This window comes from Hemitrygon akajei, chromosome 18 (assembly GCF_048418815.1).
Source record: "Hemitrygon akajei chromosome 18, sHemAka1.3, whole genome shotgun sequence".
Lineage (NCBI taxonomy): Eukaryota > Metazoa > Chordata > Chondrichthyes > Myliobatiformes > Dasyatidae > Hemitrygon > Hemitrygon akajei.
The window spans coordinates 77,151,450-77,178,193 of NC_133141.1; the positions used below are offsets into that span (position 1 = coordinate 77,151,450).

The 26,744-nt window shown below is 53.1% G+C and overlaps 1 protein-coding gene across 2 annotated transcripts in view; it reads left to right on the forward strand.

Annotated features, from left to right (window-relative positions):
- The window catches only part of LOC140741536 (endoplasmic reticulum protein SC65-like), a 67,470-nt gene that overhangs the window by 4,178 nt on the left and 36,548 nt on the right, over positions 1 to 26,744 (forward strand). For both annotated transcript variants that reach the window (XM_073071838.1, XM_073071839.1), the window contains exons 2-4: positions 12,810 to 12,959; positions 22,290 to 22,461; positions 25,886 to 26,014. In XM_073071838.1, coding sequence (XP_072927939.1) covers positions 12,810 to 12,959; positions 22,290 to 22,461; positions 25,886 to 26,014 — 451 coding nt within the window. The remainder of the gene's footprint in view (positions 1 to 12,809; positions 12,960 to 22,289; positions 22,462 to 25,885; positions 26,015 to 26,744) is intronic.

The window sequence follows — 26,744 nt, forward strand, 5'->3', positions numbered from 1 at the left end:
TGTGGAATTCTCTGCCACAGGAAACAGTTGAGGCTGGTTCACTGGCTATATTTGAGAGGAAGTTAGATATGGCCCTTGTGGCTAAAGGGATCAGGGGGTATGGAGAGAAAGCAGGTACAGGGTTCTGAGTTGGATGATCAGCCATGATCACACTGAATGGCGGTGCAGGCTCGAAGGGCCGAATGGCCTACTCCTGCACCTATTTTCTATGTTTCTATTGTAAGGAGGGGTATTGATAGGGTAAGTGCAGGCAGGCTTATTCCACTGAGCACGCGGTCATGGGTTAAGGGTGAAAGGTGAAATGCTCCAGGGGATCTTGGGAGGAAGTGCAGGAGGAATGTAATTTTACACAAAGGGTGGTCTCTCCTGGTGGAGGTCAATAAGACTGAAAAAAGTACAGGGATGTTGCTGGGACTCGAGGATCTGAGTTGCAGAGATAGGTTGAATAGGTCAGGACTTTATTCCCTGGAGAGTGAGGAGAGGTGTGGTAGATTCCGGTTAATTCAGGACCAGTACATCTTGGCCCAGTTGGTCGTTACTCTTCTCAAAGCGCGTCACCACTGACACATTTTTTCTGTTCCGGAAACCCGATGCCAGGTCCCGCGAAGAGATGACTGGCCTTCGGGCGGATGTTGGCGGGATATCCCGGGAGAGCTCGTCCGGGGGAGGGGGCGGGGCGGGGGGGGCAGCGCCAGGGTGCGGCCCAGCTGCCGGCGGGTTGCGTGCCCGGTTCTGGTCACCCGCCCACGGGAAAGACGTCGATCAGTTTGAAGGAGGGCGGAGAAGGTTGGCGAGGATGTGGCCGGGACATGAAATGAAATGAAAAATATCTTTATCGTCGTCGCATAGTACAATTTGTCGCGCACCCATACGGCGAAGATGAGTTCGCCACTCTTGTACTCGATGCTATTAAACAACAAATAAAATAAATAAACAATAAATAAGATCAAGTAACCAGCCAGCGCGAGCGATGTCCGGCAGCACAAAAGCGCAACTCGGATGCGCGACAGCCGGTGTTCAGAGTCGCAATATAACAAATTTATGGATGATGCTTGATCGATTGGTTCAGAGCAATTGTAGCTCTGGGGGGAAAAAGCTATTTTTCAGTCTGGAATTGCGGGCGTACAAAATCTCATAACGGCTGCCAGATGGAATAAGCTCAGACGGATGATCGCGTTGTCCTTGCAGATGCTCGTAGCTTTCCTTAGGCAGCGAGAGCTGTAGGTTTCCTCCAGGGCTGGGAGCTGCGTCCCGATGACCTTATGTGCGCTAGACGCGACCCGCTGAGGTGCTTTCGTATCAGCTGCTGCACAACTGACTTACTTTATTGTCACCAAACAATTGATACTGGGGCGTACAAATCATCACAGCGATATCTGATTCGCTCACTGAAGTACAAATCGATAGTAAATATAATAAAAATTTTAATTATAAATCGTAATTAGAAAATAGAAAAGGGGAAAGTAAGGTAGTGCAAGTCAGGTCCGGATATTCGGAAGGTACGGCCCAGATCCGGGTCAGGATCCGTTCGGCAGTCTTATCACGGTTGGAAAGGAGCTGTTCCCAAATCTGGCCGTAACGAGTCTTCAAGCTCCTGAGCCTTCTCCCGGAGGGAAGAGGGACAAAAAGTGCGTTGGCTGGGTGGGTCGTGTCCTCGATTATCCTGGCAGCACTGCTCCGACAGCGTGCGGTGCAAAGTGAGTCCGAGGACGGAAGATTGAGATACCACACAGAGATGCAGTGCGTTAAGATGCTCTCTGCGGTGCGGCTGTAAAAGATCACCAGCATCTGTTCAGGTAGAGCAGCTTCCTTCAGCGTCCTGAGGGAAAAACGAGCGTTTGCTGTGCTTTCTTCACTATCGTTGTGGTGTCGGTGGACCAGGTAAGCGCTTCTGAGATGTGTGTATTCCCAGAAACCTGGAACTGGACTCTCTCTCCACTGTGTCTCCGTTAATGTAGACCGGAGCGTGCTCGTCGTCCCGTGACTTTTCGAAGCTGATAATTAGCTCCTGACGAAGGGTCTCGGCCCGAAACGTCGACAGCGCTTCTCCCTATAGAAGCTGCCTGGCCTGCTGTGTTCCACCAGCATTTTGTGTGTTGTTGTTGTTTTAAATGTTGGGGCCACACGCCTGAATCCTCCTCACACTCCCGGTCAGCAGGGGGCGGTATTGAACCTGTTTTAGATGTTGGGACCACTCTCCTGAATCCTCACACTCCCGGTCAGCAGGGGGCGGGATTGAACCTGCTTTAAATGTTGGGACCACTCTCCTGAATCCTCCTCACACTCCTGGTCAGCAGGGGGCGGTATTGAATCCGTTTTAGATGTTGGGACCACTCTCCTGAATCCTCCTCACACTCCCGGTCAGCAGGGGGCGGTATTGAACCCGTTTTAGATGTTGGGACCACTCTCCTGAATCCTCCTCACACTCCCGGTCAGCAGGGGGCGGTATTGAACCCGTTTTAGATGTTGGGACCACTCTCCTGAATCCTCCTCACACTCCCGGTCAGCAGGGGGCGGTATTGAACCTGTTTTAGATGTTGGGACCACTCTCCTGAATCCTCCTCACACTCCCGGTCAGCAGGGGGCGGTATTGAACCTGTTTTAGATGTTGGGACCACTCTCCTGAATCCTCCCGGTCAGCAAGGGGCGGTATTGAACCTGTTTTAGATGTTGGGACCACGCTCCTGAATCCTCCTCACACTCCCGGTCAGCAGGGGGCGGTATTGAACCTGTTTTAGATGTTGGGACCACTCTCCTGAATCCTCCCGGTCAGCAGGGGGCGGTATTGAACCTGTTTTAGATGTTGGGACCACTCTCCTGAATCCTCCTCACACTCCCGGTCAGCAGGGGGCGGTATTGAACCTGTTTTAGATGATGGGATCACTCTCCTGAATCCTCCCGGTCAGCAGGGGGCGGTACTGAACCTGTTTTAGATGTTGGGACCACGTTCCTGAATCCTCCTCACACTCCCGGTCAGCAGGGAGCGGTATTGAACCTGTTTTAGATGTTGGGACCACTCTCCTGAATCCTCCTCACACTCCCGGTCAGCAAGGGGCGGTATTGAACCTGTTTTAGATGTTGGGACCACTCTCCTGAATCCTCCCGGTCAGCAGGGGGGGGTATTGAACCTGTTTTAGATGTTGGGACCACTCTCCTGAATCCTCCCGGTCAGCAGGGGGCGGTATTGAACCTGTTTTAGATGTTGGGACCACTCTCCTGAATCCTCCCGGTCAGCAGGGGGCGGTATTGAACCTGTTTTAGATGTTGGGACCACTCTCCTGAATCCTCCCGGTCAGCAGGGGGCGGTATTGAACCTGTTTTAGATGTTGGGACCACTCTCCTGAATCCTCCTCACACTCCCGGTCAGCAGGGGGCGGTATTGAACCTGTTTTGAGTCCTGACGAAGGGTCTCAGCCCGAAACGTCGACAGTGCTTCTCCCTATAGACGCTGCCTGGCCTGCTGTGTCCCACCAGCATTTTGTGTGTGTGTTGTTGTTTGATAATTAGCTCCTTAGTCTACGAGACGGGTTGTTCTCTGAGCACCAGCTCACTAAGCTCTGTACTTCTGCTCTGAAGACCTGAGTTACGGGGAAAGGTTAGTTTGGTTCGGACTTTATCCCCCCCCCCCAGAACGTAGGAGAATGAGGGGAGATTTGACAGGGGTATGCGACCTTTCGAGTGACATAGATGGGGTAGGCGCAAGCAGGCTTTTCCCCACTGAGTTGGGTGAGACTAGAAGTGGAGGTCGTGGGTTAAGGGTGAAAGTTAAGAGGGGAAACTTCTTCTCTCAGAGGAGTGGTGAGGACTACCAGCGCAAGTGGTGGATATGATTTCCATTTCGACGTTTAAAAGAAGTTTGGACGGGTACGTGGATGGGAGGGGTATGGAGGGCTGTGGTCCCGGTGCTGGTCAATGGGGCGAGGCAGAATAATAGTTTGGCACGAACTAGATGGGCCAAAGGGCCTGTTTCGTTGCTGTGACTGCATAATAACTGTGGGCTGGGAATTGGAAAGGGGATAATGTAAAATTACAGAACAAAATGTTGGAGATGGACTGACCTGGATGAGGAAGTGGAGGGATGGATTAGTGAGTTTGCTGATGACACAAAGTTTGGGGGTGTTGCGGGTAGTCTGGAGGACTGTCAGAGGTTACAGCGGGACATCGATAGGATGTAGAACTGGGTGGAGAAGTGACAGGTGGAGTTCAACCCCGATAAGTGTGAGGTGGTTCATTTTGGTAGGTCAGATTTGAAGACATGGTATGACTCTTGGCAGTGTGGAAGATCAGGGAGATCTTGGGGTCCTTGTCCACAGGACACTCAAAGCTGCTACGCAGGTGGACAGTGTTGTTAAGAAGGCGTATGGTGTGTTGGCCTTCATCAACAGAGTGATTGGGTTCAAGAGCCGAGAGGTAAAGTCACAGCTATATAGGACCCTGGTCAGACCCCACTTGGAGTACTGTGCTCAGTTCTGGTCGCCTCACTACAGGAAGGACGTGGAAGCCATAGAAAGGTGCAGAGGAGATTTACAAGGATGTTGCCTGGATTGGGGAGCATGCCTTATGAGAATAGGCTGAGTGAACTCGGCCTTTTCTCCTCGGAGTGACGGAGGACGAGAGGTGACCTGATAGAGCTGTACAAGATGATGAGGGGTATTGATCGTGAGGCTTTTCCCCAGGGCTGAAATGGCTAGCACGAGAGGGCACAGTTTTAAGGTGCTGGGGAGTAGGTACAGAGGAGATATCAGGGATAAGTTATTTTACACAGAGAGTGATGAGTGCGTGGAATGGGCTGCTGGCGGTGGAGGTGGATACAATAGGGTCTTTTAAAAGACTCTTAGATAGGTACATGGAGCTTAGAAAAATAGAGGTCTCTGCAGGAGGGAAATTCCAGGCAGTCTCTAGAGTAGGCTACATGGACGGCACAACATTGTGGGCCGAAGGGCCTGTAACGTGCTGTAGTTTTCTGTGATGAAAGTAGAACATATTACAGCTTCCAGCTCACTCTTGTGCTGATCTTATCACCGACTCTCAGTATCAACCTAACCCTTCCCTCCTCCATTTTTCTATCATCCACGCGACTATCTGAGAGCCTCTAAAAAGTTTCTAAAGTATCTGCCTCTACCACTGCCCTTGGCATTTCATGCACCCACCACTCTCTGTGCAAAACAAAAAACCCCTCTCTGACACCCCCCCTCCCCAATCACCTTAAAATCAGGCCCTCCCGTGTGAAGCACGTTTCCCGTCCTGAGGATAAAGTCTCCGACGGTCCTCTCAGTTTCTGCCTCGAACCTCCGGGGCGCCCGGGTGAGCGCAGCAATCCGTGCAGCGCCATCGCGGTTCAGGGCTCTCCAGAGTTGAGAGTTCGATTCCCGCACTGTCCGTAAGGGTTTCCCCCGGGTGCTCCAGTTTCCCCCCCTCCCGCGAATCAAATTGGAAGGCCAGGTTGGCTGGTGATTCTAAGCTGTCCTGCGATTAGCCGCGTGTTAAATCGGTGAGTCGCTGGGCGGCCCGGCTCAGCAAGGGTATGTTCCGCGCTAGAAAAGGCCTTCAGCTCTTTGAGCTGGGCCGCCCGGCAATCCCCCGATTTAACCCGAGCCTAATCAGAATCAGGTTTATCATCACCGGCATGCGTCCTGAAATTTGTTAACCTAGCAGCAGCCGTTCGATGCAATACATAATCTAGAAGAAAAAATAATAATGAATAAATAAATTACAGTATACATATAGTGAACAGATTTTTAAAAAACTGTGCCAAAACAGAAATAGGTAGATAGATAGATAGATACTTTATTCATCCCCATGGGGAAATTCAACTTTTTTTCCAATGTCCCATACACTTGTTGTAGCAAAACTAATTACATACAATACTTAACTCAGTAAAAAAATATGATATGCATCTAAATCACCGTCTCAAAAAGCATTAATAATAGCTTTTAAAAAGTTCTTAAGTCCTGGCGGTAGAATTGTAAAGCCTAATGGCATTGGGGAGTATTGACCTCTTCATCCTGTCTGAGGAGCATTGCATCGATAGTAACCTGTCGCTGAAACTGCTTCTCTGTCTCTGGATGGTGCTATGTAGAGGATGTTCAGAGTTATCCATAATTGATTATGGATAAAACAAATGTATTAAACAAATTGAGGTAGTGTCCAAGGGTTCAATGTCCATTTAGGAATTGGATAGCAAGGGAAGAAGCTGTTCCTGAATCAATGAGTGTGTGTCTTCGGGCTCCTGTACCTCCTCCCTGATGGCAGAGGGGAAGAAGCTGTTCCTGAAACGCTGAATATGTGTCTTCAGGCTCCTGTACCTCCTCCCTGATGGCAGAGGGGAAGAAGCTGTTCCTGAATCGTTGAGTGTGTGTCTTCAGGCTCCTGTACCTCCTCCCTGATGGCAGATGGGAAGAAGCTGTTCCTGAATCGTTGAGTGTGTGTCTTCAGGCTCCTGTACCTCCTCCCTGATAGCCGAGGGGAAGAAGCTGTTCCTGAATTGCTGAGTGTGTGTCTTCAGGCTCCTGTACCTCCTCCCTGATGGTAACAGTGAGAAAAGGGCATGCCCTGGGTGCTGGAGTTCCCTAATAATGGACGCTGCCTTTCTGAGACACTGCTCCCTGAAGACGTCCTGGGTACTTTGTAGGCTCGTGCCCAAGGTGGAGCCGGCTGAATTTACGACCCTCTGCAGCTCTTTCCGTCTTGTGACGTTGCCCCCCCCCCACCCCCGACCCAGACAGTGATGTAGCCTGTCGGACCTCTTCTCTGGGTAAGACCTCTTCCTTGGGAAAGAGAGGATCTTTGGCTAGAAAGACGTATGAAGTCGTGTTGAGAAAACAGAAGCCACAGAGGCGATCGCCCTCTGCTCAGGACAGGGGGCTCTGGCGAGTTGCTGTGTTCGCCACCCAGCAACTCACCTCTTTAACCCTGGCCAAATCACAGACCAATTTGCCACGACCAGTTAACCTGCCCGCCTGCGGACTGATTTGGACGGAGCGCCTGGTGGGCTAACTAACTGAGTAACTAGGAGTTCAGTGGCTCCATTTACATCAGAGTGTGTGCAGGTCGTACAGCCTGAAGTTCTTATTCCCTGCCGACATCCTCGAGACTGAAGTGAGAGAGGAAATTAAGAACCCTGTGGCATGGTGCGAAGACAATAACCAATCCCTCAACGTCAGCAAGACAAAGGAATTGGTTGTTGACTTCAGAAGGAGTAGCGGACCGCACGACCCCATCTACATCGGTGGTGCGCAGGTGGAACAGGTCAAAAGCTTTACGTTCCTCGGGGTGAATATCACAAATGACCTGACTTGGTCTAACCAAGCAGAGTCCACTGCCAAGGCCCACCAGCGCCTTTACTTCCTGAGAAAGCTGAAGAAATTTGGCCTGTCCCCTAAAACCCTCACTAATTTTTATAGGTGCACCGTAGAAAGCATTTTTCTAGGGTGCATCACAACCTGGTATGGAAGTTGTCCTGTCCAAGACCGGAAGAAGCTGCAGAAGATCGTGAACACAGCCCAGCACATCACACAAACCAATCTTCCATCCTTGGACTCACTTTACACCGCACGCTGTCGGAGCAGAGCTGCCAGGATAATCAAGGACACGACCCACCCAGCCAACACACTTTTTGTCCCTCTTCCCTCCGGGAGAAGGTTCAGGAGCTTGAAGATTCGTACGGCCAGATTTGGGAACAGCTTCTTTCCAACTGTGATAAGACTGCTGAACGGATCCTGACCCGGATCTGGGCCGTACCTTCCAAATATCCGGACCTGACTTGCACTACCTTACTTTCCCTTTTCTATTTTCTAATTATGATTTATAATTTAAATTTTTATTATATTTAATTCCAGTTGTACCTCAGGGAGTACGATGCGCAGAATCAGATATCGCTGTGATGATTGTACGCTCTAGTATCAATTGTTTGGTGACAATGAAGTGAAGTAATAATGAAGACGCTTGTAGAGTTTGAGTGGCTCCAGGTAAGGTCCTCGAGGAAGAGCGCAGTTACGGGAACCCCGGGGCAGCGCACTCCCAAAGTGCTGGAAGAGCTCAGCAGGTCAGGCAGCATCTGTGGCAGGGAATAGTCAGCCGACGTTTCGGGCCGAGACCTGTCACTCCGGAACCGGGAAGGGAGGGGGACAGAACAAGAAGGTGGTGGGTTCTTGGAAGATACTTTTGATATCATTTCAACAGTTTTGAGTATTAATATATAACCTCATCCTATCACTGCAATTTTTGGTTTACCCATGGTGGAAAATAGTTATTAATCCCCTTCAGCTCGTCGGATGATTGCGTTTGTTACATTAATGGCTAGAAGATCCATTTTATTGAACTGGAAAGAGATTAGTCCCCCAACTACATTTTTAGATTAGATTTTCGATCATGAGGACTCTCAGTCCTCGTTTATTGTCATTCAGTAATGCATGCATTAAGAAATGATACAATGTTCCTCCAGTATGATATCACAGAAACACAAGACAGACCAAGACTAACTGACAAAAACCACATCGTTATAACGTATAGCGACAACAGTGCAAAGCAATACCGTAATCTGATAAAGAGCAGACCGTGGGCACGGTTTAAAAAGAAAGTCTCAAAGTCCCCGACAGCCCATCTCACGCAGACGGTAGAAGGAAGGAAAACTCTTCCTGCCGTGAACCTCCAGCGCCACAGCTTCCCGATACAGCACTCTGGGAGCCCCCGACCACAGCCGACTCCAAGTCCATCCGAAATCTTCGAGCCTTCGACACCGAGCACCTTCTCTGCCGAGCGCTCCGACCCCGGCCCCGGCCGCCGAGCGACAGGCAAAGCCGAGAATTCGGGGCCTTCCTCTCCCGAGATTTTTCCGATCGCGCAGTAGCAGCGGCAGCGAATCAGGCACGTCAGAAGTTTCAGCAGATGTTCCTCTGTGCCTCTCACGTCCGTCCCCATCAAGTCAGGATCGTGCACGGCATCCTGCTCGACAGACGACAGATCTTCATCCCGGAGTGGCCGCCGCGTCGCGCCGCCATCTTGTATTTGAATGGCTCTCCCAAACTATATCTTGCTTGAATCTAGAGAGAAAGTAAAAATCAAAGTGTTATTTCTGACCCTTCGACTAAATTTGAAGAAACCTGGAGACCTTTTATTCAACACTTCCACATGAGCCGAATCGACCTTTCTCGAACCTTTTTTTTCTCTTATCACTCTTAGATATTCAGTTAGAGGACCGGAGTTATTGACGCTACTCTTTATAATATGATAGCCCAGTTTTTGGTTAGTTTAGTTTGTAGTTAGTTAGTTTCTTTTAACTTTGTTTTTGGGGCGTTTTATTTTCCTACTATGTAAATACAGTATGAGTTTGGGAGGTTAATACATTGGCGTTATCAATTTACATATACGTAATTAGGTATAAATATGTAATGCATAATAAATAATTATGTATTTGCATATGTGGTCCTATTAACTATGTACTCTCAAGCTCTCTGTATTACTATTGTTTCCTTTTTAAAAAAATTTTAATTTAATTTTAATCTATAATTTTTTATACGTTCATAAGTACAGATTGAGATAGTATAAAAGTAATAAGACACTTAAATAGATAATTATGTGCAGTTGTAGTTTCATCCTACTAGACTAAACAATGACAATAATTGTTAAGAAAAATAGTAATAATGGTGGATTAATAATAATTTCCATGTATCTCTTCTGAACCATTATTTCTGGTCCAAAATGTTATATATAACCCTAGGTAACTACCATTGTAGGATTTTGTATCCTAACTCGTTCATGTTTGCTCCTACCCCCAAACATAATTATCCAATGTCCTGACGAAGGGTCTCGGCCCGAAACGTCAACACTGCTTCTCCCTATAGATGCTGCCTGGCCTGCTGTGTTCCACCAGCATTTTGTGTGTGTTGTTTTAAATGTTGGGGCCACTCTCCTGAATCCTCCCGGTCAGCAGGGGGCGGTATCGAACCTGTTTTAGATGTTGGGACCACTCTCCTGAATCCTCCTCACACTCCCGGTCAGCAGGGGGCGGTATTGAACCTGTTTTAGATGTTGGGACCACTCTCCTGAATCCTCCCGGTCAGCAGGGGGCGGTATCGAACCTGTTTTAGATGTTGGGACCACTCTCCTGAATCCTCCTCACACTCCCGGTCAGCAGGGGGCGGTATTGAACCTGTTTTAGATGTTGGGACCACTCTGCTGAATCCTCCCGGTCAGCAGGGGGCGGTATTGAACCTGTTTTAGATGTTGGGACCACTCTCCTGAATCCTTCTCACACTCCGGGTCAGCAGGGGGCGGTATTGAACCTGTTTTAGATGTTGGGACCACTCTCCTGAATCCTCCCGGTCAGCAGGGGGCGGTATTGAACCTGTTTTAGATGTTGGGACCACTCTCCTGAATCCTCCCGGTCAGCAGGGGGCGGTATTGAATCTGTTTTGAGTTCTGACGAAGGGTCTCGGCCCGAAACGTCGACAGCGCTTCTCCCTATAGATGCTGCCTGGCCTGCTGTGTTCCACCAGCATTTTGTGTGTGTTGTTGTTTGAATTTCCAGCATCTGCAGATTTCCTCGTGTTTGATAATTATCCAATCCCTATGTACTTATTTACTTAATTTTTCCATATTTTTCCCCTTTCCCAAATCTTTTCCTTTACTTGTGTTAATTCCCTATTTTCAAAAAAAAACAGTGAACAATCGAACCTAGGGTGCTTACATTAGGAATATTACTGTGTTGATGAGAAAAGCAGTGTAAATCATTAGGAGAGTCATCCAAAGTCTGCTCGCTTTGGGGTTATAAATTCAATCCATTTATTCCAAATTTGATTAGATTTTTCTTTTCAAATTCTCGAAGAGCAGGTCATCTTTCCCGTTTTAAATATTTCCAGAATAATTTCACCTACATTTCTTCTAATGTAGGTGATAATGGATTTAGCCACTTTCTGGTGATCGATTTCTCTCTTGCTGCTCAGAGGACCTGTAGCAACTTTATGTCTTTCTTCCGATCCAAAAACAGTACATGTCCCAAATAGGGGCGTCTCAAAGTTCAGAGGTATCTGGGTCTTAAATACCTGACCTTAAGTTCTGTGAATACCTTTCCAGTATGAACTTAATTTAGGGCAATCCCAGGAGATGGTTTGCCTCCTTGGAGCCACACCTGCTCCAACACGTCACGTTGGTGTCTTTATATTTCTCCTGATATGGGGTCTTGAAGTATCTTGTAGTATTTTTCCAGGACTGTATCTCTATTGTTTCTATCTTCTGTCTGAAAATTAATAAAAAGATTTAAAAAGAAAGAAGGTGGCAGGTGAAGCCGGTTGGGAATAAACGGTGAACGTTTCGGGGTGAGATCCTTCATCTAGGTTGGAAAGGAATGGTGGGGGGGCGGGGAGGATGTCGATAATCAAAGTGTGGAGGGAGGGGGGGGGGAGGATTACGAGTTGCCTGGCGAGGGGGAGGGAAGTGGAGTGATCTGAGAAGCTGGTAGGTGACGGGTAGAAAAGGCATAAGTTTTTTTTTCTTTAAAATAAAAAGGTGAAATCTGGAATTTATCCGTAAAATATGTAGCTCGGGTGGCTGAAGGCTGGGCCGAGCTGTTCTCCGATGCCGGCAGTCTCCACTCGCCAGCGTTCCGTCACACCTCTGTTCGATTGTGGGGTGTTTTCTCCGCCCCCCCCCCCGGAAAGCTTGGCCTCGGTATACTTATCGGTCAGCCGATGGGTCGTCGGCACGGAGACTCGATTGCGATGCGGGGAGGGGGCCTGGCGCTGACCGGCGGACCTGGTGCATTGCGGTCTGGCATTTCTGCCGGCGTTGGCTCGGCGGTCGGTTTGAGGTCTACGGCGTGTCCGCGTGTAAAGGCCAGGCGTCCGCGGGGCGCCCCACAACCAACGGCGGCGCACTGACGCAGTCTCCTCGCCTGGAGGCGGAGCGTCGGCCGGTAGAAATTGCCGAGCTGTGAGAACAACTTGACCCAAGCAAAATGGATAGGAGGAGAGCGTGGAATTGAGGGAAGGTGGAGGGCAGACCAGAGGTTGAAGGTGTTTTGCATCTGCTGGCTTTATTTCTTGTTAAAATTAATTTTATTTGCCACATCTGCATGGGAACATGCATCATCTGCTTCGAACCCAATCGAATAATTGAGGGTTGCCACGTCCACAGGACTAAAATAGCGTGCTGTAGCGATGTGCTGTGGGTTGCCACAGTGCCCGACAACTTGCTAACCCTAACCTATACTTCTTTAGAGTGTGGGAGGAATCCCATCCGCCCGCAGGGAGAACGCACAAGCTCCCGAGAGACCCCGGCGGGAACTGTGCCCCTGATCTTCCAGTAGTTTTATGCTGGCTGCTCCTGCAGAACCTCTAGTGTTCCTCGATTTAAGTTGGTGTCTTTGGGCCTGCCGGTGACCCCTGCCGCGGGGGGGGGAGGGGATGCCTCTTGCCCCGGGAAGGATTAGAGGACAGAAGCGAGGATGTAACGGCGAGGTTTTGTGAGGTGCTGGTCAGAAGAATTGCCAGCAGTTTGTCCGCTGGCATTGGAGAGGGGTCCAGAGCAGGTTCCTGAGAATGATTCTGGGAATCAAAGAGTTAATGTATGAGGAGCGCTTGGCGGCTCTGGGCCAGTACTCGCTAGAGTTTAGAAGAAAGTGCGGGGAGTCTCATTCAAACCTATTGATAGAGTGGATGTGGAGAGGATGTTTCCTATAGGTATATTTAAAGCAGAGTTTGACAGATTATTGATTGGTCGGGGTATCAGACGGGGGGGAGATGGTGGGACGGCTGAGCAGACTCGATGGGCTGAATGTGGAACTCCTGATGTGTGTCTGTCTCTGTCCTCAGCTGAACAACTTGGAGAAGTCCATCGCTGCCGCCCACACCTTCCTGCAGAAGAATCCGAAGGACGTGGCGATGCAGAAGAAGATGAATTACTACAAGTCCATCCCCGACATCGAAGACTACCTTGTGGACGTGGAGGCTCGGGAGTACGAGGTGAGCCGAGTCCGGGTGGGGGCCCGCGCATGGGGGGAGGGGGGTGCGCGGGCGGGAAGCACGTTTAGAGTCGAGCTTGTTCTCTGACGTGCGCCGTGAACGTTGGCCGCAGCAGTCCGGAGCAGTCACGGCAATAAACAAATAAAATATATGTTTATTTAATTAAAATTAAGTCATTACTGCGAGAATGGTGAGGGGATGTTCATGGGTTGGTTCAGTGTCCGTTCAGGAATCGGTTGGCGGAGGGGAAGAGGCTGTTCCTGAATCGCTGAGTGTGTGCCTTCAGGCTCCTGTACCTCCTCCCTGATGGCGGAGGGGAAGAAGCCGTTCCTGAATCATTGAGTGTGTGTCTTCAGGCTCCTGTACCTCCTCCCTGATGGCAGAGGGGAAGAAGCCGTTCCTGAATCATTGAGTGTGTGTCTTCAGGCTCCTGTACCTCCTCCCTGATGGCAGAGGGGAAGAAGCTGTTCCTGAATCGTTGAGTGTGGGCCTTCAGGCTCCTGTACCCCCTCCATGATGGCAGAGGGGAAGAGGCTGTTCCTGAATCGCTGAGTGTGTGCCTTCAGGCTCCTGTACCTCCTCCCTGATGGCAGAGGGGAAGCAGCTGTTCCTGAATCGTCGAGAGTGTGTGTCTTCAAGCTCCTTTACCCCCTCCCTGATGGCAGAGGGGAAGAAGCTGTTTCTGAATCGTTTAGTGTGTGTCTTCAGGCTCCTGTACCTCCTCCCTGATGGCAGAGGGGAAGAAGCTTTACTGAATCATTGAGTGTGTGTCTTCAGGCTCCTGTACCTCCTCCCTGATGGCAGAGGGGAAGAAGCTGTTCCTGAATCGTTTAGTTTGTGTCTTCAGGCTCCTGTACCTCCTCCCTGATGGCAGAGTGGAAGAAGCTGTTCCTGAATCGTTTAGTTTGTGTCTTCAGGCTCCTGTACCTCCTCCCTGATGGCAGAGGGGAAGAAGCTGTTCCTGAATCGTTTAGTTTGTGTCTTCAGGCTCCTGTACCTCCTCCCTGATGGCAGAGGGGAAGAAGCTGTTCCTGAATCGCTGAGTGTGTGTCTTCAGGCTCCTGTACCTTCTCCCCGATGGCAGAGGGGCAGAAGCTGTTCCTGAATCGTTGAGTGTGTGCCTTCAGGCTCCTGTACCTCCTCCCTGATGGCAGAGGGGAAGAAGCTGTTCCTGAATCGTTGAGTGTGTGTCTTCAGGCTCCTGTACCTCCTCCCCGATAGTGGCAATGAGAAGAGGGCATTTGCTTGTTAGTGAAGGTTAGAATGCTCTCCACTGTCCATCGGTGGTGTCTCTGGTGGACCTGCTAAGTCTGAATGAAGTGTAGCCACTGTCATGCCTGCTTTGTCGCTGCATCAATAGTTTGGGTCCCAGGATAGTTGCCCCAGAGATGTTGACACCCAGTGCTCCTGTTCTGTGTTCTAAATAAACGCTGGAAGTCTGTGGCTGGTCGGGGAGGTGTTCATGTGGCAGGCTGGTATCTTCAGAGTCACAGAAACGGGCCCCCCTCTCTCCGTCTAAAGCAGGGATGTCAAACTCATTTTAGGTCACGGGCCGGATTGAGCAAAATGCAGCTTCATGCGGGCAGGATCAGTCGGACGCGTGCGAACGCAGCTTTCGTTGCCTCCGTTTTCTCAGCCTGCTCTCATGTGTCTCAGTCTCTGCTATAACTACAAAGTGTTTCACTTTACAAATTCCGTTTCTTATGAAGAAGACTGCCGAGCAAGACTGCCGAATAAACACTAAAAACCCTGAAAACCTGGTACCTGAATAAACTCAGCATTAGCCATATCATACGCCATAGGCGCCTCGATTACTGGGGCCAGCTTTAATAGTAATTAGATATTATCTCGCGGGCCAAAGATAATTCCACCGCGGGCCGGATTTGGCCCGCGGGCCTTGAGTTTGACATATATGGTCTAAACTGTTATCCTGCCCGGTTGATTGGACCTGCACGTGGGCCATAACCCTTCCACCCAGGCGCCTATCCAAGTTTCTCCTCACCGTTGCATCCGTCACGTGGGCTGGCAGCTCGTTCCACGCTCTCTCCAGCCTCTGACTGTTCCCCGTAAACATTTCACCTTTCACCCTTAACCCATGAACCTCCAGTTCCAGTCTCACCCAACCGCAGTGTGTGTGAGGGGTGGGGAACCTACTTGTATCCTCATCGTCATCATGCGCCGTGTCGTATGACGTCATCATTATGCGCCGTGTTGCTATGACGTAGATTTTCCTTGGCAAACTTTTCTGCAGAGGCGGTTTGCCATCGCCTTCCGCTGGGCGGTGTGTCTTTACAAGACGGGTGACCCCCGGCCACTATCAATACTCTTCAGAGATTGTCTGCCTGGCGTCAATGGTCGCATCACCAGGACTTGTGATCTGCACCGGCTGCTCGTACGACCGTCCACCACCTGCTCCCATGGCTTCCCGTGACCCTGATCGGGGGGCTAAGCAGGTGCTACACCTCGCCCAAGGGTGACCTGCAGGCTAGCGGAGGGAAGGGGCGCCTCACACCTCCTTTGGTAGGGACGTATCACCACCCCGACACCCAAACCATATCTATACTCATAATTTTGCATCCCCCCCCATCAAATCTCCTGCGCTCCGGGGAGTAAAGTCTAAACCTACTCAACCTTTTCCCTCTGTAACTCGGGTCCTCAGCTCCCGGCGACGTCCTCGTGAGCTTCTTGGTCTCCTTCGGGAGACAGGGAGGGGCTGCAGAGGAGTGTGGGGAAATGCCGTCACGGAGGGAAGCTCTGTGTGAAGAGAGGCGGCTCTGGATTGAAGGGTCCACGCACGCAGCGATCCAACCCAGAAGGGTCATAGTACGGACTCAGGCCATTCAGCCCGACCAGTCCATGCTGACCCACGACGGCGACCCAACTAGTTCCAGTTTCCCGCGTCCGGCCCAATTTCCCTGCCACAAATTCTTCTAGATGGGCTGCGGAGAGCGTTCCACTGGTTGCATCTCACCGTCTGGCACGGTGGGGTGTGGGGGGTGTGTGACTGCGCAGGGTCAGAAAAAGCTGCAAACTCGGCCAGCTCTGTCATGGAGCGGTGTCTCAAAAAGGTGCTGTCCATCATTAAGGACCCCCCATCACCCAGGACATTCCCTCTTCTCATTGCTACCATCAGGGAGGGGGTACAGGAGCCCGAAGACACCCACTCAATGATTCAGGAACAGCTTCTTCCCCTCTGCCATCAGGGAGGGGGTACAGGAGCCTGAAGACACACACTCAACGATTCAGGAACAGCTTCTTCCCCTCTGCCATCAGGGAGGAGGTACAGGAGCCTGAAGACACACACTCAACGATTCAGGAACAGCTTCTTCCCCTCTGCCATCAGGGAGGAGGTACAGGAGCCTGAAGACACACACTCAACGATTCAGGAACAGCTTCTTCCCCTCTGCCATCAGGGAGGAGGTACAGGAGCCTGAAGACACACACTCAACGATTCAGGAACAGCTTCTTCCCCTCTGCCATCAGGGAGGAGGTACAGGAGCCTGAAGACACACACTCAACGATTCAGGAACAGCTTCTTCCCCTCCACCATCAGTGGGGAGGTACAGGAGCCTGAAGACACACACTCAGTGATTCAGGAACAGCTTCTTCCCCTCTGCCATCAGCGAGGAGGTACAGGAGCCTGAAGACACACACTCAGCGATTCAGGAACAGCTTCTTCCCCTCTGCCGTCAGGGAGGAGGTACAGGAGCCTGAAGACACACACTCAACGAATAAAGAACAGCTTCTTCCCCTCTGCCATCAGGGAGGAGGTACAGGAGCCTGAAGACACACACTCAGCGATTCAGGAACAGCTTCTTCCCCTCTGCCATCAGGGAGGAGGTACAGGAGCCTGAAGACACACACTCAACGATTCAGGAACAGCTTCTTCCCCTCTGCCCTCAGGGAGGAGGTACAGGAGCCTGAAGACACACAGTCAACGATTCAGGAACAGCTTCTTCCCCTCTGCCATCAGGGAGGGGGGTACAGGAGCCTGAAGACACACACTCAGTGATTCAGGAACAGCTTCTTCCCCTCTGCTATCCGATTTCTGAATGGACACTGAACCCATGAACACCAGCTCACTCCTTTATTGTTTTGTCATTTGGCATTCTTACTTAATTTATATACGTAATTTTTTTCTGTAATTTATTTTTTATTGAAGTTCATCATCAAACTATATATTTAATTTAATGTTTATTTTAAGTTTTATCATTTACTGTTGCCACAAAACAATTGTGCCAGTGGTATTAAGCCTGATGTTGACCCTGATTCCAAAGCCCCGTCCCTACATGTAACACACTCGAACCGTGTCGCCCAGCAACGCCCGATTTAACCCGAGTCTAATCACGGGGCAATTTACAATGACCAATTAAACTGCTGACCGGTCGGTCTTCGGGCTGTGGGCGAAAATCGGAGCCTCCAGGGGAAACACGCGCGGTCGTGGGGAGAACGGACAAACTCCTTTCTTTTCTATTCTTATTGTTATTATTATCCAAAATACAAGAGTACATCGAAGTAAGTAACACTTACAATGTCTTGAAAGAGAGGGAAAAAAATAATATTAAGGATTGAAAAATATGGTGACACAAAAAAAGAGAAGGAAAGAAAAAAAAAACCCTACTAAAGCAAGGAAAAGGTGAGAGAGATAAAAAGACCCATCGGGTGTTCGACCCCGGAGCCGTGCGTCACACAAAAAGGACCCTTTGGGTGTTCGACCCCAGGGCCGTGTGTCACACAAAAAGGACCCATCGGGTGTTCGACCCCGGAGCCGTGCGTCACACAAAAAGGACCCTCTGGGTGTTCGACCCCGGAGCCGTGCGTCACACAAAAAGGACCCATCGGGTGTTCGACCCCAGAGCCGTGCGTCACACAAAAAGGACCCTTTGGGTGTTCGACCCCGGGAGCCGTGCGTCACACAAAAAGGACCCATCGGGTGTTCGACCCCGGGGCCGTGCGTCACACAAAAAGGACCCATCGGGTGTTTGACCCCGGAGCCGTGCGTCACACAAAAAGGACCCATCGGGTGTTCGACCCCGGAGCCGTGCGTCACACAAAAAGGACCCATCGGGTGTTCGACCCCGGGGCCGTGCGTCACACAAAAAGGACCCATCGGGTGTTCGACCCCGGAGCCGTGCGTCACACAAAAAGGACCCATCGGGTGTTCGACCCCAGAGCCGTGCGTCACACAAAATGGACCCTTCGGGTGTTCGACCCCGGAGCCGTGCGTCACACAAAAAGGACCCTTTGGGTGTTCGACCCCGGGGCCGTGCGTCACACAAAAAGGACCCATCGGGTGTTCGACCCCGGGGCCGTGCGTCACACAAAAAGGACCCTTTGGGTGTTCGACCCCGGGGCCGTGCGTCACACAAAAAGGACCCTTTGGGTGTTCGACCCCCGGGGCTGTGCGTCACACAAAAAGGACCCATCGGGTGTTCGACCCCAGAGCCGTGCGTCACACAAAATGGACCCTTCGGGTGTTCGACCCCCGGAGCCGTGCGTCACACAAAAAGGACCCTTTGGGTGTTCGACCCCGGAGCCATGCGTCACACAAAAAGGACCCTTTGGGTGTTCGACCCCGGGGCCGTGCGTCACACAAAAAGGACCCTTTGGGTGTTCGACCCCGGAGCCGTGCGTCACACAAAAAGGACCCATCGGGTGTTCGACCCCAGAGCCGTGCGTCACACAAAATGGACCCTTCGGGTGTTCGACCCCGGGGCCGTGCGTCACACAAAAAGGACCCTTTGGGTGTTCGACCCCCGGGGCCGTGCGTCACACAAAAAGGACCCTTCGGGTGTTCGACCCCGGGGCCGTGCCTCACACAAAAAGGACCCTCCGGGTGATCGACCCCGGAGCCGTGCATCACACAAAAAGGACCCTTTGGGTGTTCGACTCCGGAGCCGTGCGTCACACAAAAAGGACCCTTCGGGTGTTCGACCCCGGAGCCGTGCGTCACACAAAAAGGACCCTCTGGGTGTTCGACCCCGGAGCCGTGCGTCACACAAAAAGGACCCTTCGGGTGTTCGACCCCGGAGCCGTGCGTCACACAAAAAGGACCCTCTGGGTGTTCGACCCCCGGAGCCGTGCATCACACAAAAAGGACCCTTTGGGTGTTCGACTCCGGAGCCGTGCGTCACACAAAAAGGACCCATCGGGTGTTCGACCCCGGAGCCGTGCGTCACACAAAAAGGACCCACCGGGTGTTCGACCCCGGGGCCGTGCGTCACACAAAAAGGACCCATCGGGTGTTCGACCCCGGAGCCGTGCGTCACACAAAAAGGACCCTTCGGGTGTTCGACTCCGGAGCCGTGCGTCACACAAAAAGGACCCTTCGGGTGTTCGACCCCGGAGCCGTGCGTCACACAAAAAGGACCCTCTGGGTGTTCGACTCCGGAGCCGTGCGTCACACAAAAAGGACCCTCTGGGTGTTCGACCCCGGAGCCGTGCGTCACACAAAAAGGACCCTTTGGGTGTTCGACCCCGGAGCCGTGCGTCACACAAAAAGGACCCTTCGGGTGTTTGACCCCGGAGCCGTGCGTCACACAAAAAGGACCCTCTGGGTGTTCGACCCCGGAGCCGTGCGTCACACAAAAAGGACCCATCGGGTGTTCGACCCCGGGGCCGTGCGTCACACAAAAAGGACCCTTTGGGTGTTCGACCCCGGGGCCGTGCGTCACACAAAAAGGACCCACTGGGTGTTCGACCCCCGGGGCCGTGCGTCACACAAAAAGGACCCATCGGGTGTTCGATCCCGGGGCCGTGCGTCACACAAAAAGGACCCATCGGGTGTTCGATCCCGGGGCCGTGCGTCACACAAAAAGGACCCTTTGTGTGTTCGACCCCAGGGCCGTGCGTCACACAAAAAGGACCCTTTGGGTGTTCGACCCCAGAGCCGTGCGTCACACAAAAAGGACCCACCGGGTGTTCGACCCCGGAGCCGTGCGTCACACAAAAAGGACCCACCGGGTGTTCAACCCCGGGGCCGTGCGTCACACAAAAAGGACCCATCGGGTGTTCGACCCCGGGGCCGTGCGTCACACAAAAAGGACCCTTTGTGTGTTCGACCCCCAGGGCCGTGCGTCACACAAAAAGGACCCTTCGGGTGTTCGACCCCGGGGCCGTGCGGCACACAAAAAGGACCCTTCGGGTGTTCGACCCCGGGGCCGTGCGTCACACAAAAAGGACCCACCGGGTGTTCGACCCCGGGGCCGTGCGTCACACAAAAAGGACCCATCGGGTGTTCGACCCCGGAGCCGTGCGTCACACAAAAAGGACCCACCGGGTGTTCGACCCCGGGGCCGTGCGTCACACAAAAAGGACCCATCGGGTGTTCGACCCCCGGAGCCGTGCGTCACACAAAAAGGACCCTTCGGGTGTTCGACTCCGGAGCCGTGCGTCACACAAAAAGGACCCTTCGGGTGTTCGACCCCGGAGCCGTGCGTCACACAAAAAGGACCCTCTGGGTGTTCGACTCCGGAGCCGTGCGTCACACAAAAAGGACCCTCTGGGTGTTCGACCCCGGGGCCGTGCGTCACACAAAAAGGACCCACTGGGTGTTCGACCCCGGGGCCGTGCGTCACACAAAAAGGACCCATCGGGTGTTCGATCCCGGGGCCGTGCGTCACACAAAAAGGACCCTTTGGGTGTTCGATCCCGGGGCCGTGCGTCACACAAAAAGGACCCTTTGTGTGTTCGACCCCAGGGCCGTGCGTCACACAAAAAGGACCCTTTGGGTGTTCGACCCCAGAGCCGTGCGTCACACAAAAAGGACCCACCGGGTGTTCGACCCCGGAGCCGTGCGTCACACAAAAAGGACCCACCGGGTGTTCAACCCCGGGGCCGTGCGTCACACAAAAAGGACCCATCGGGTGTTCGACCCCGGGGCCGTGCGTCACACAAAAAGGACCCTTTGTGTGTTCGACCCCAGGGCCGTGCGTCACACAAAAAGGACCCACCGGGTGTTCGACCCCGGAGCCGTGCGTCACACAAAAAGGACCCACCGGGTGTTCGACCCCGGAGCCGTGCGTCACACAAAAAGGACCCTTCGGGTGTTCGACCCCGGAGCCGTGCGTCACACAAAAAGGTCCCTTCGGGTGTTCGACCCCGGGGCCATGCGTCACACAAAAAGATTCTAAAGATAAACATCAAAATGCCAGCAAGAAAAAATATTATACCAAGATTTACAATTAGATCGTGGAGAAAATCTAGCAATTAACTCAGATGGTAGTAACGAGCAAATGAGCCCCACCTTTTCTCAAAATCAAACATAGGTCCGACTTCGGTCAAACTCCTTACAGGCAGCGACGGGAATCGAACCTGGGTCGCCTGTACTGTAAAGCGTCGTGCTAACCTCTACGCTACCGTGCCGTACGGGGCTGCTGTCCCGTACATAAGCACCGTGGAGGGAACGAGTGATAGGGAGCGTTTTTTTTTTTGCCAGCTAGGACTTTAATCGTGAGAGTTTACAAGTTGTACAGTCAGTGGCCTTTTAACGAGCTACCTCCTGTAACTGAGAAGGTGGCCACCGAGTGTATGTCCGAGATCTTCCGCCGCGGCGGCCCGTCCACTTCGAATTCGGACGCGTTGTGCGTTCAGAGACGCTCTTCTCCTCACCGCTGCCGTAATGTGTGGTTATTTGAGTTTACTGTCGCCTTCCCGTCAGCTCGAACCAGTCTGGCCGTTCTCCTCCGACCTCTCTCACTAACGAGGCGATTTTTGTCCCCAGAACCGCCGGCTCGCTGAATTCTTATTTTTGATTTTCGCTCCATTCTCTAGCGACTGTGTCGTGTGTGGAAACCCCAGGAGATCAGCAGTTTCTGAGATACTCAAACCTCCCCGTCTGGCACCAGCAAATCAAAGTCACTTCGATGACATTTCTCCCCCCCCCCGGCGTTCTGACGTCCGGTCCGAACCTCTTGACCGTGTCGGCGTGCTGATGCGCACTGAGCTGCCGCCCGCCTGATTGGCCGATAATGGGATATTTGCGCTGACGAGCGGGCGTTACTCGTAAAGCGGGGTCGCCGATCGCGTAAAAATCACTCAGAGGGGGCGGCGAGAGCGTGGGACGAGTGTGGAGCGGAATTGGGGGGGTGCAGTTTTGATCTCCGCGTTCGGATGGGAGGGGTATGGGTGCAGGCTCAGAGAACCGGGGTGGGGGGGGTGGGGAGTAGGTTTAAACCGAGAGGGGAGAGCTTTGAGGCGCCGTGGAGGCAGGACGCGCGGGAACCCGGCCTGAGCCGCCTGTGATGACGGGGAGGCGACGGCGGACGCTAGCGAGACCTGACCCAGCTCTCCCTTTACGTTTCTCCCCGCTCCCCCCCCCCCCCGGCCCAGGCGCTGTTCCTGAAGGCCGTGAAGGCCTACAACAACGGGAATTTCCGCAGCAGTGTGACCGACATGGAGCACGCCCTCCCGGAGTACTACAGGGCGCACCAGGAGTGCGTCAACGCCTGCGAGGATTCCTGCGACGTCACCGACTTCAAGGACTTCTACCCGTCCGTATCAGGTCAGTTTCTGCCCGGGTGACCTCCCCCTCTTCCCCCTTGACCCTCCCACACCCACCCAGTGGGAGCAGAAGCCAGAGGGGATCTCCGGCAGGGCAAGGTGGTTTGATTGGGGGTGTGGAGGGGTGGGTCAGTGGGTGATTGGGGGTGTGTGTGGAGGGGTGGGTCAGTGTGTGATTGGGGGTGTGTGTGGAGGGGTGGATCTGTGGGTGATTGGGGGTGTGGAGGGGTGGGTCAGTGGGTGATTAGGGGTGGGTCAGTGGGTGATTGGGGGAGTGGAGGGGTGGATCTGTGGGTGATTGGGGTGAGAATACCCAGAATCAGAGATCGGTCAGTCAAGTCCGTAACCCAGCTTTGTCTGACTCCCCTGTGTGTCTCCGATACCCTGGAGCCTGCAGATGTACCATACCCCTCCCATCCACAAACCGATCCAAATTTCTCTTCAACATTGACATCGACCCCTCACCCACCATTTCTACTGGCAGCTCGTTCCTCACTCTCACACGCTGAGTGAAGCAGATCCTCCCCTTAAACCTCCAGTCGTATTCTCAATGAACCTTAGTGGAAAATGCCTGGATGTGGAGAGTATGTTTCCCATAGTGGGGGAGTCTAGGACCAGAGGACACAGATAGAGTGGATGTGGAGAGGATGTTTCCTTTAGTGGGGGAGTCTAGGACCAGAGGACACTGATAGAGTGGATGTAGAGAGGATGTTTCCTATAGTGGGGGAGTCTAGGACCAGAGGACACAGATAGAGTGGATGTGGAGAGGATGTTTCCTATAGTGGGGGAGTCTAGGACCAGAGGACACAGATAGAGTGGATGTGGAGAGGATGTTTCCTATAGTGGGGGAGTCTAGGACCAGAGGACACAGATAGAGTGGATGTGGAGAGGATGTTTCCTATAGTGGGGGAGTCTAGGACCAGAGGACACAGATAGAGTGGATGTGGAGAGGATGTTTCCTATAGTGGGGGAGTCTAGGACTGGAGGGTACAGCCTCAGAATAGAGGGATGTCCATTTAGAACAGATGAGGAAGAATTTCTGCAGCCAGATGATAGGGAATCTGTGGAATTTGTTGCCACAGGCAGCTGTGGAGGCCAAGTCATTATGCACACTTAAGGCAGAGGTGATTGGTTCTTGATTGGTCAGGGCATGAAGCGGTATGGGGAGACGGCAGGAGATTGGGGGCTGAGAGGGAAAATGGATCAGCCTTGATGAAATGGCGGAGCAGATTTGAGGGGCCTCATTGTGCCCCTATATCTTACGGCCTCATGGAATGAATGCCCTGACCCCCACCGATGTCTCGCCACTCCCACCCCATCCCACAATCTCTCTGACCCACCACCGTCAGGGAGGAGGTACAGGAGCATCAGGACTGGGACTGTCGGACTGGGGAACAGCTCCTTCCCCCGGGCTGTGAGACTAATGAACACCCTGCCGCCCCCCGAGGGTCTCGTCACTGGGACAGCGAGCTGTTCACTGCTCACCTGTCCTGCGCACTAGAATCATTTTTGAGTTGTAGTTTATTGACTTATTTATGGTGACGTTTTGTTTTATGCAGTGTGTGTGTGTGTGTGTGTGTGTGTGTGTGTGTGTGTGTGACGTACGCTCTGTGTGTGTGTGTGTGTGACGTACGCTCTGTGTGTGTGTGTGTGTGTGTGTGTGTGACGTACGCTGTGTGTGTGTGTGTGTGTGTGTGTGTGTGACGTACGCTCTGTGTGTGTGTGTGTGACGTACGCTGTGTGGGTGTGTGTGTGTGTGTGTGTGACGTACGCTCTGTGTGTGTGTGTGTGACGTACGCTCTGTGTGTGTGTGTGTGTGTGTGACGTACGCTCTGTGTGTGTGTGTGTGTGTGTGTGTGTGTGTGACGTACGCTCTGTGTGTGTGTGTGTGTGTGTGTGTGTGACGTACGCTCTGTGTGTGTGTGTGTGTGTGTGACGTACGCTCTGTGTGTGTGTGTGTGTGTGTGTGTGTGACGTACGCTCTGTGTGTGTGTGTGTGTGTGTGTGTGTGTGTGTGACGTACGCTCTGTGTGTGTGTGTGTGTGTGTGTGTGTGACGTACGCTCTGTGTGTGTGTGTGTGTGTGACGTACGCTCTGTGTGTGTGTGTGTGACGTACGCTGTGTGGGTGCACCGTGGCGCGGAGGGAGACGTCCTGTCGTTTGGTCGTCTGTATGTACAGTCGGACGCCAGTGGGCCTGCTCTGATCCCGCCCGTGCCCCGTTCACAGGACGTGGGTCTGTGTGTGTGTGTGGCGCGGAGGGTTGCCAGTGGGCCTGCTCTGATTCCGCCTGTGTCCCGTTCACAGGACGTGGGTCTGTGTGTGTGTGTGGCGCGGAGGGTTGCCAGTGGGCCTGCTCTGATTCCGCCTGTGCCCCGTTCACAGGACGTGGGTCTGTGTGTGTGTGTGGCGCGGAGGGTTGCCAGTGGGCCTGCTCTGATTCCGCCTGTGCCCCGTTCACAGGACGTGGGTCTGTGGGTGCACCGTGGCGCGGAGGGTTGCCAGTGGGCCTGCTCTGATTCCGCCTGTGCCCCGTTCACAGGACGTGGGTCTGTGTGTGTGTGTGGCGCGGAGGGTTGCCAGTGGGCCTGCTCTGATTCCGCCTGTGCCCCGTTCACAGGACGTGGGTCTGTGTGTGTGTGTGGCGCGGAGGGTTGCCAGTGGGCCTGCTCTGATTCCGCCTGTGCCCCGTTCACAGGACGTGGGTCTGTGTGTGTGTGTGGCGCGGAGGGTTGCCAGTGGGCCTGCTCTGATTCCGCCTGTGCCCCGTTCACAGGACGTGGGTCCGTGGGTGCACCGTGGCGCGGAGGGTTGCCAGTGGGCCTGCTCTGATTCCGCCTGTGCCCCGTTCACAGGACGTGGGTCTGTGCGTGTGTGTGGCGCGGAGGGTTGCCAGTGGGCCTGCTCTGATTCCGCCTGTGCCCCGTTCACAGGACGTGGGTCTGTGTGTGTGTGTGGCGCGGAGGGTCGCCAGTGGGCCTGCTCTGATTCCGCCTGTGCCCCGTTCACAGGACGTGGGTCTGTGGGTGCACCGTGGCGCGGAGGGTTGCCAGTGGGCCTGCTCTGATTCCGCCTGTGCCCCGTTCACAGGACGTGGGTCTGTGTGTGTGTGTGGCGCGGAGGGTTGCCAGTGGGCCTGCTCTGATTCCGCCTGTGCCCCGTTCACAGGACGTGGGTCTGTGGGTGCACCGTGGCGCGGAGGGTTGCCAGTGGGCCTGCTCTGATTCCGCCTGTGCCCCGTTCACAGGACGTGGGTCTGTGTGTGTGTGTGACGTACGCTGTGTGGGTGCACCGTGGCGCGGAGGGTCGCCAGTGGGCCTGCTCTGATCCCGCCTGTGCCCCGTTCACAGGACGTGGGTCTGTGTGTGAGTGTGTGTGAGGGTTGCCAGTGGGCCTGCTCTGATTCCGCCTGTGCCCCGTTCACAGGACATTTCGTGGAGACCGTCAAGTGCAAAGTGAAGTGCGCCCAGAACTTAACTCCCAACGTGGGCGGGTTCTTTGTGGAGAAGTTCGTGGCCACGATGTACCACTACCTGCAGTTTGCCTACTACAAACGTGAGTAAAACAGTTCCCCCCCCCCTCTCGTTCCGACTCCCTCACCCTGACCGTTTCTGGGTTCACACCCCTAGGGTGACCTTCTGAGGCTCCTGTACCTTCTTCCTGATGGTTGAGGGGTGATAACTGTTCCTGAATCTGGTGCTGTGGGTCCTGAGGCTCCTGTACCTCCTTCCTGATGGTTGAGGGGTGATAACTGTTCCTGAACCTGGTGCTGTGGGTCCTGAGGCTCCTGTACCTCCTTCCTGATGGTTGAGGGGTAATAACTGTTCCTGAATCTGGTGCTGTGGGTCCTGAGGCTCCTGTACCTCCTTCCTGATGGTTGAGGGGTAATTACTGTTCCTGAAGCCGATGGTGTGGGTCCTGAGGCTCCTGTACCTCCTTCCTGATGGCAGCAGTGAGAAAAGCGCACGGCCTGAGTGGTGAGGGTCTCTGACGATGGATGCTGCTTTTCTACGGCGACGTTTCATGTCGATGCACTCAGTGGTTGGGAGGGCTTTACCCGTGATGTACTGGGCCGAGTCCACTTCCTCTTGTAGGATTTTCTGTTGAAAGGCATTGGTGTTCCCGTACCAGGCCGTAACGCAGGCAGACATCACACTTTCCACCACACATGGAGGGAAGTTTTGATAACCTGCTGTATCTGCGAGACTTCTGAGGAAGTAGAGGCCCTGTCATGGTTCCTTCCCAGTTACATTTACTTCATATGATGGGTCCAGGGCAGGTCCTC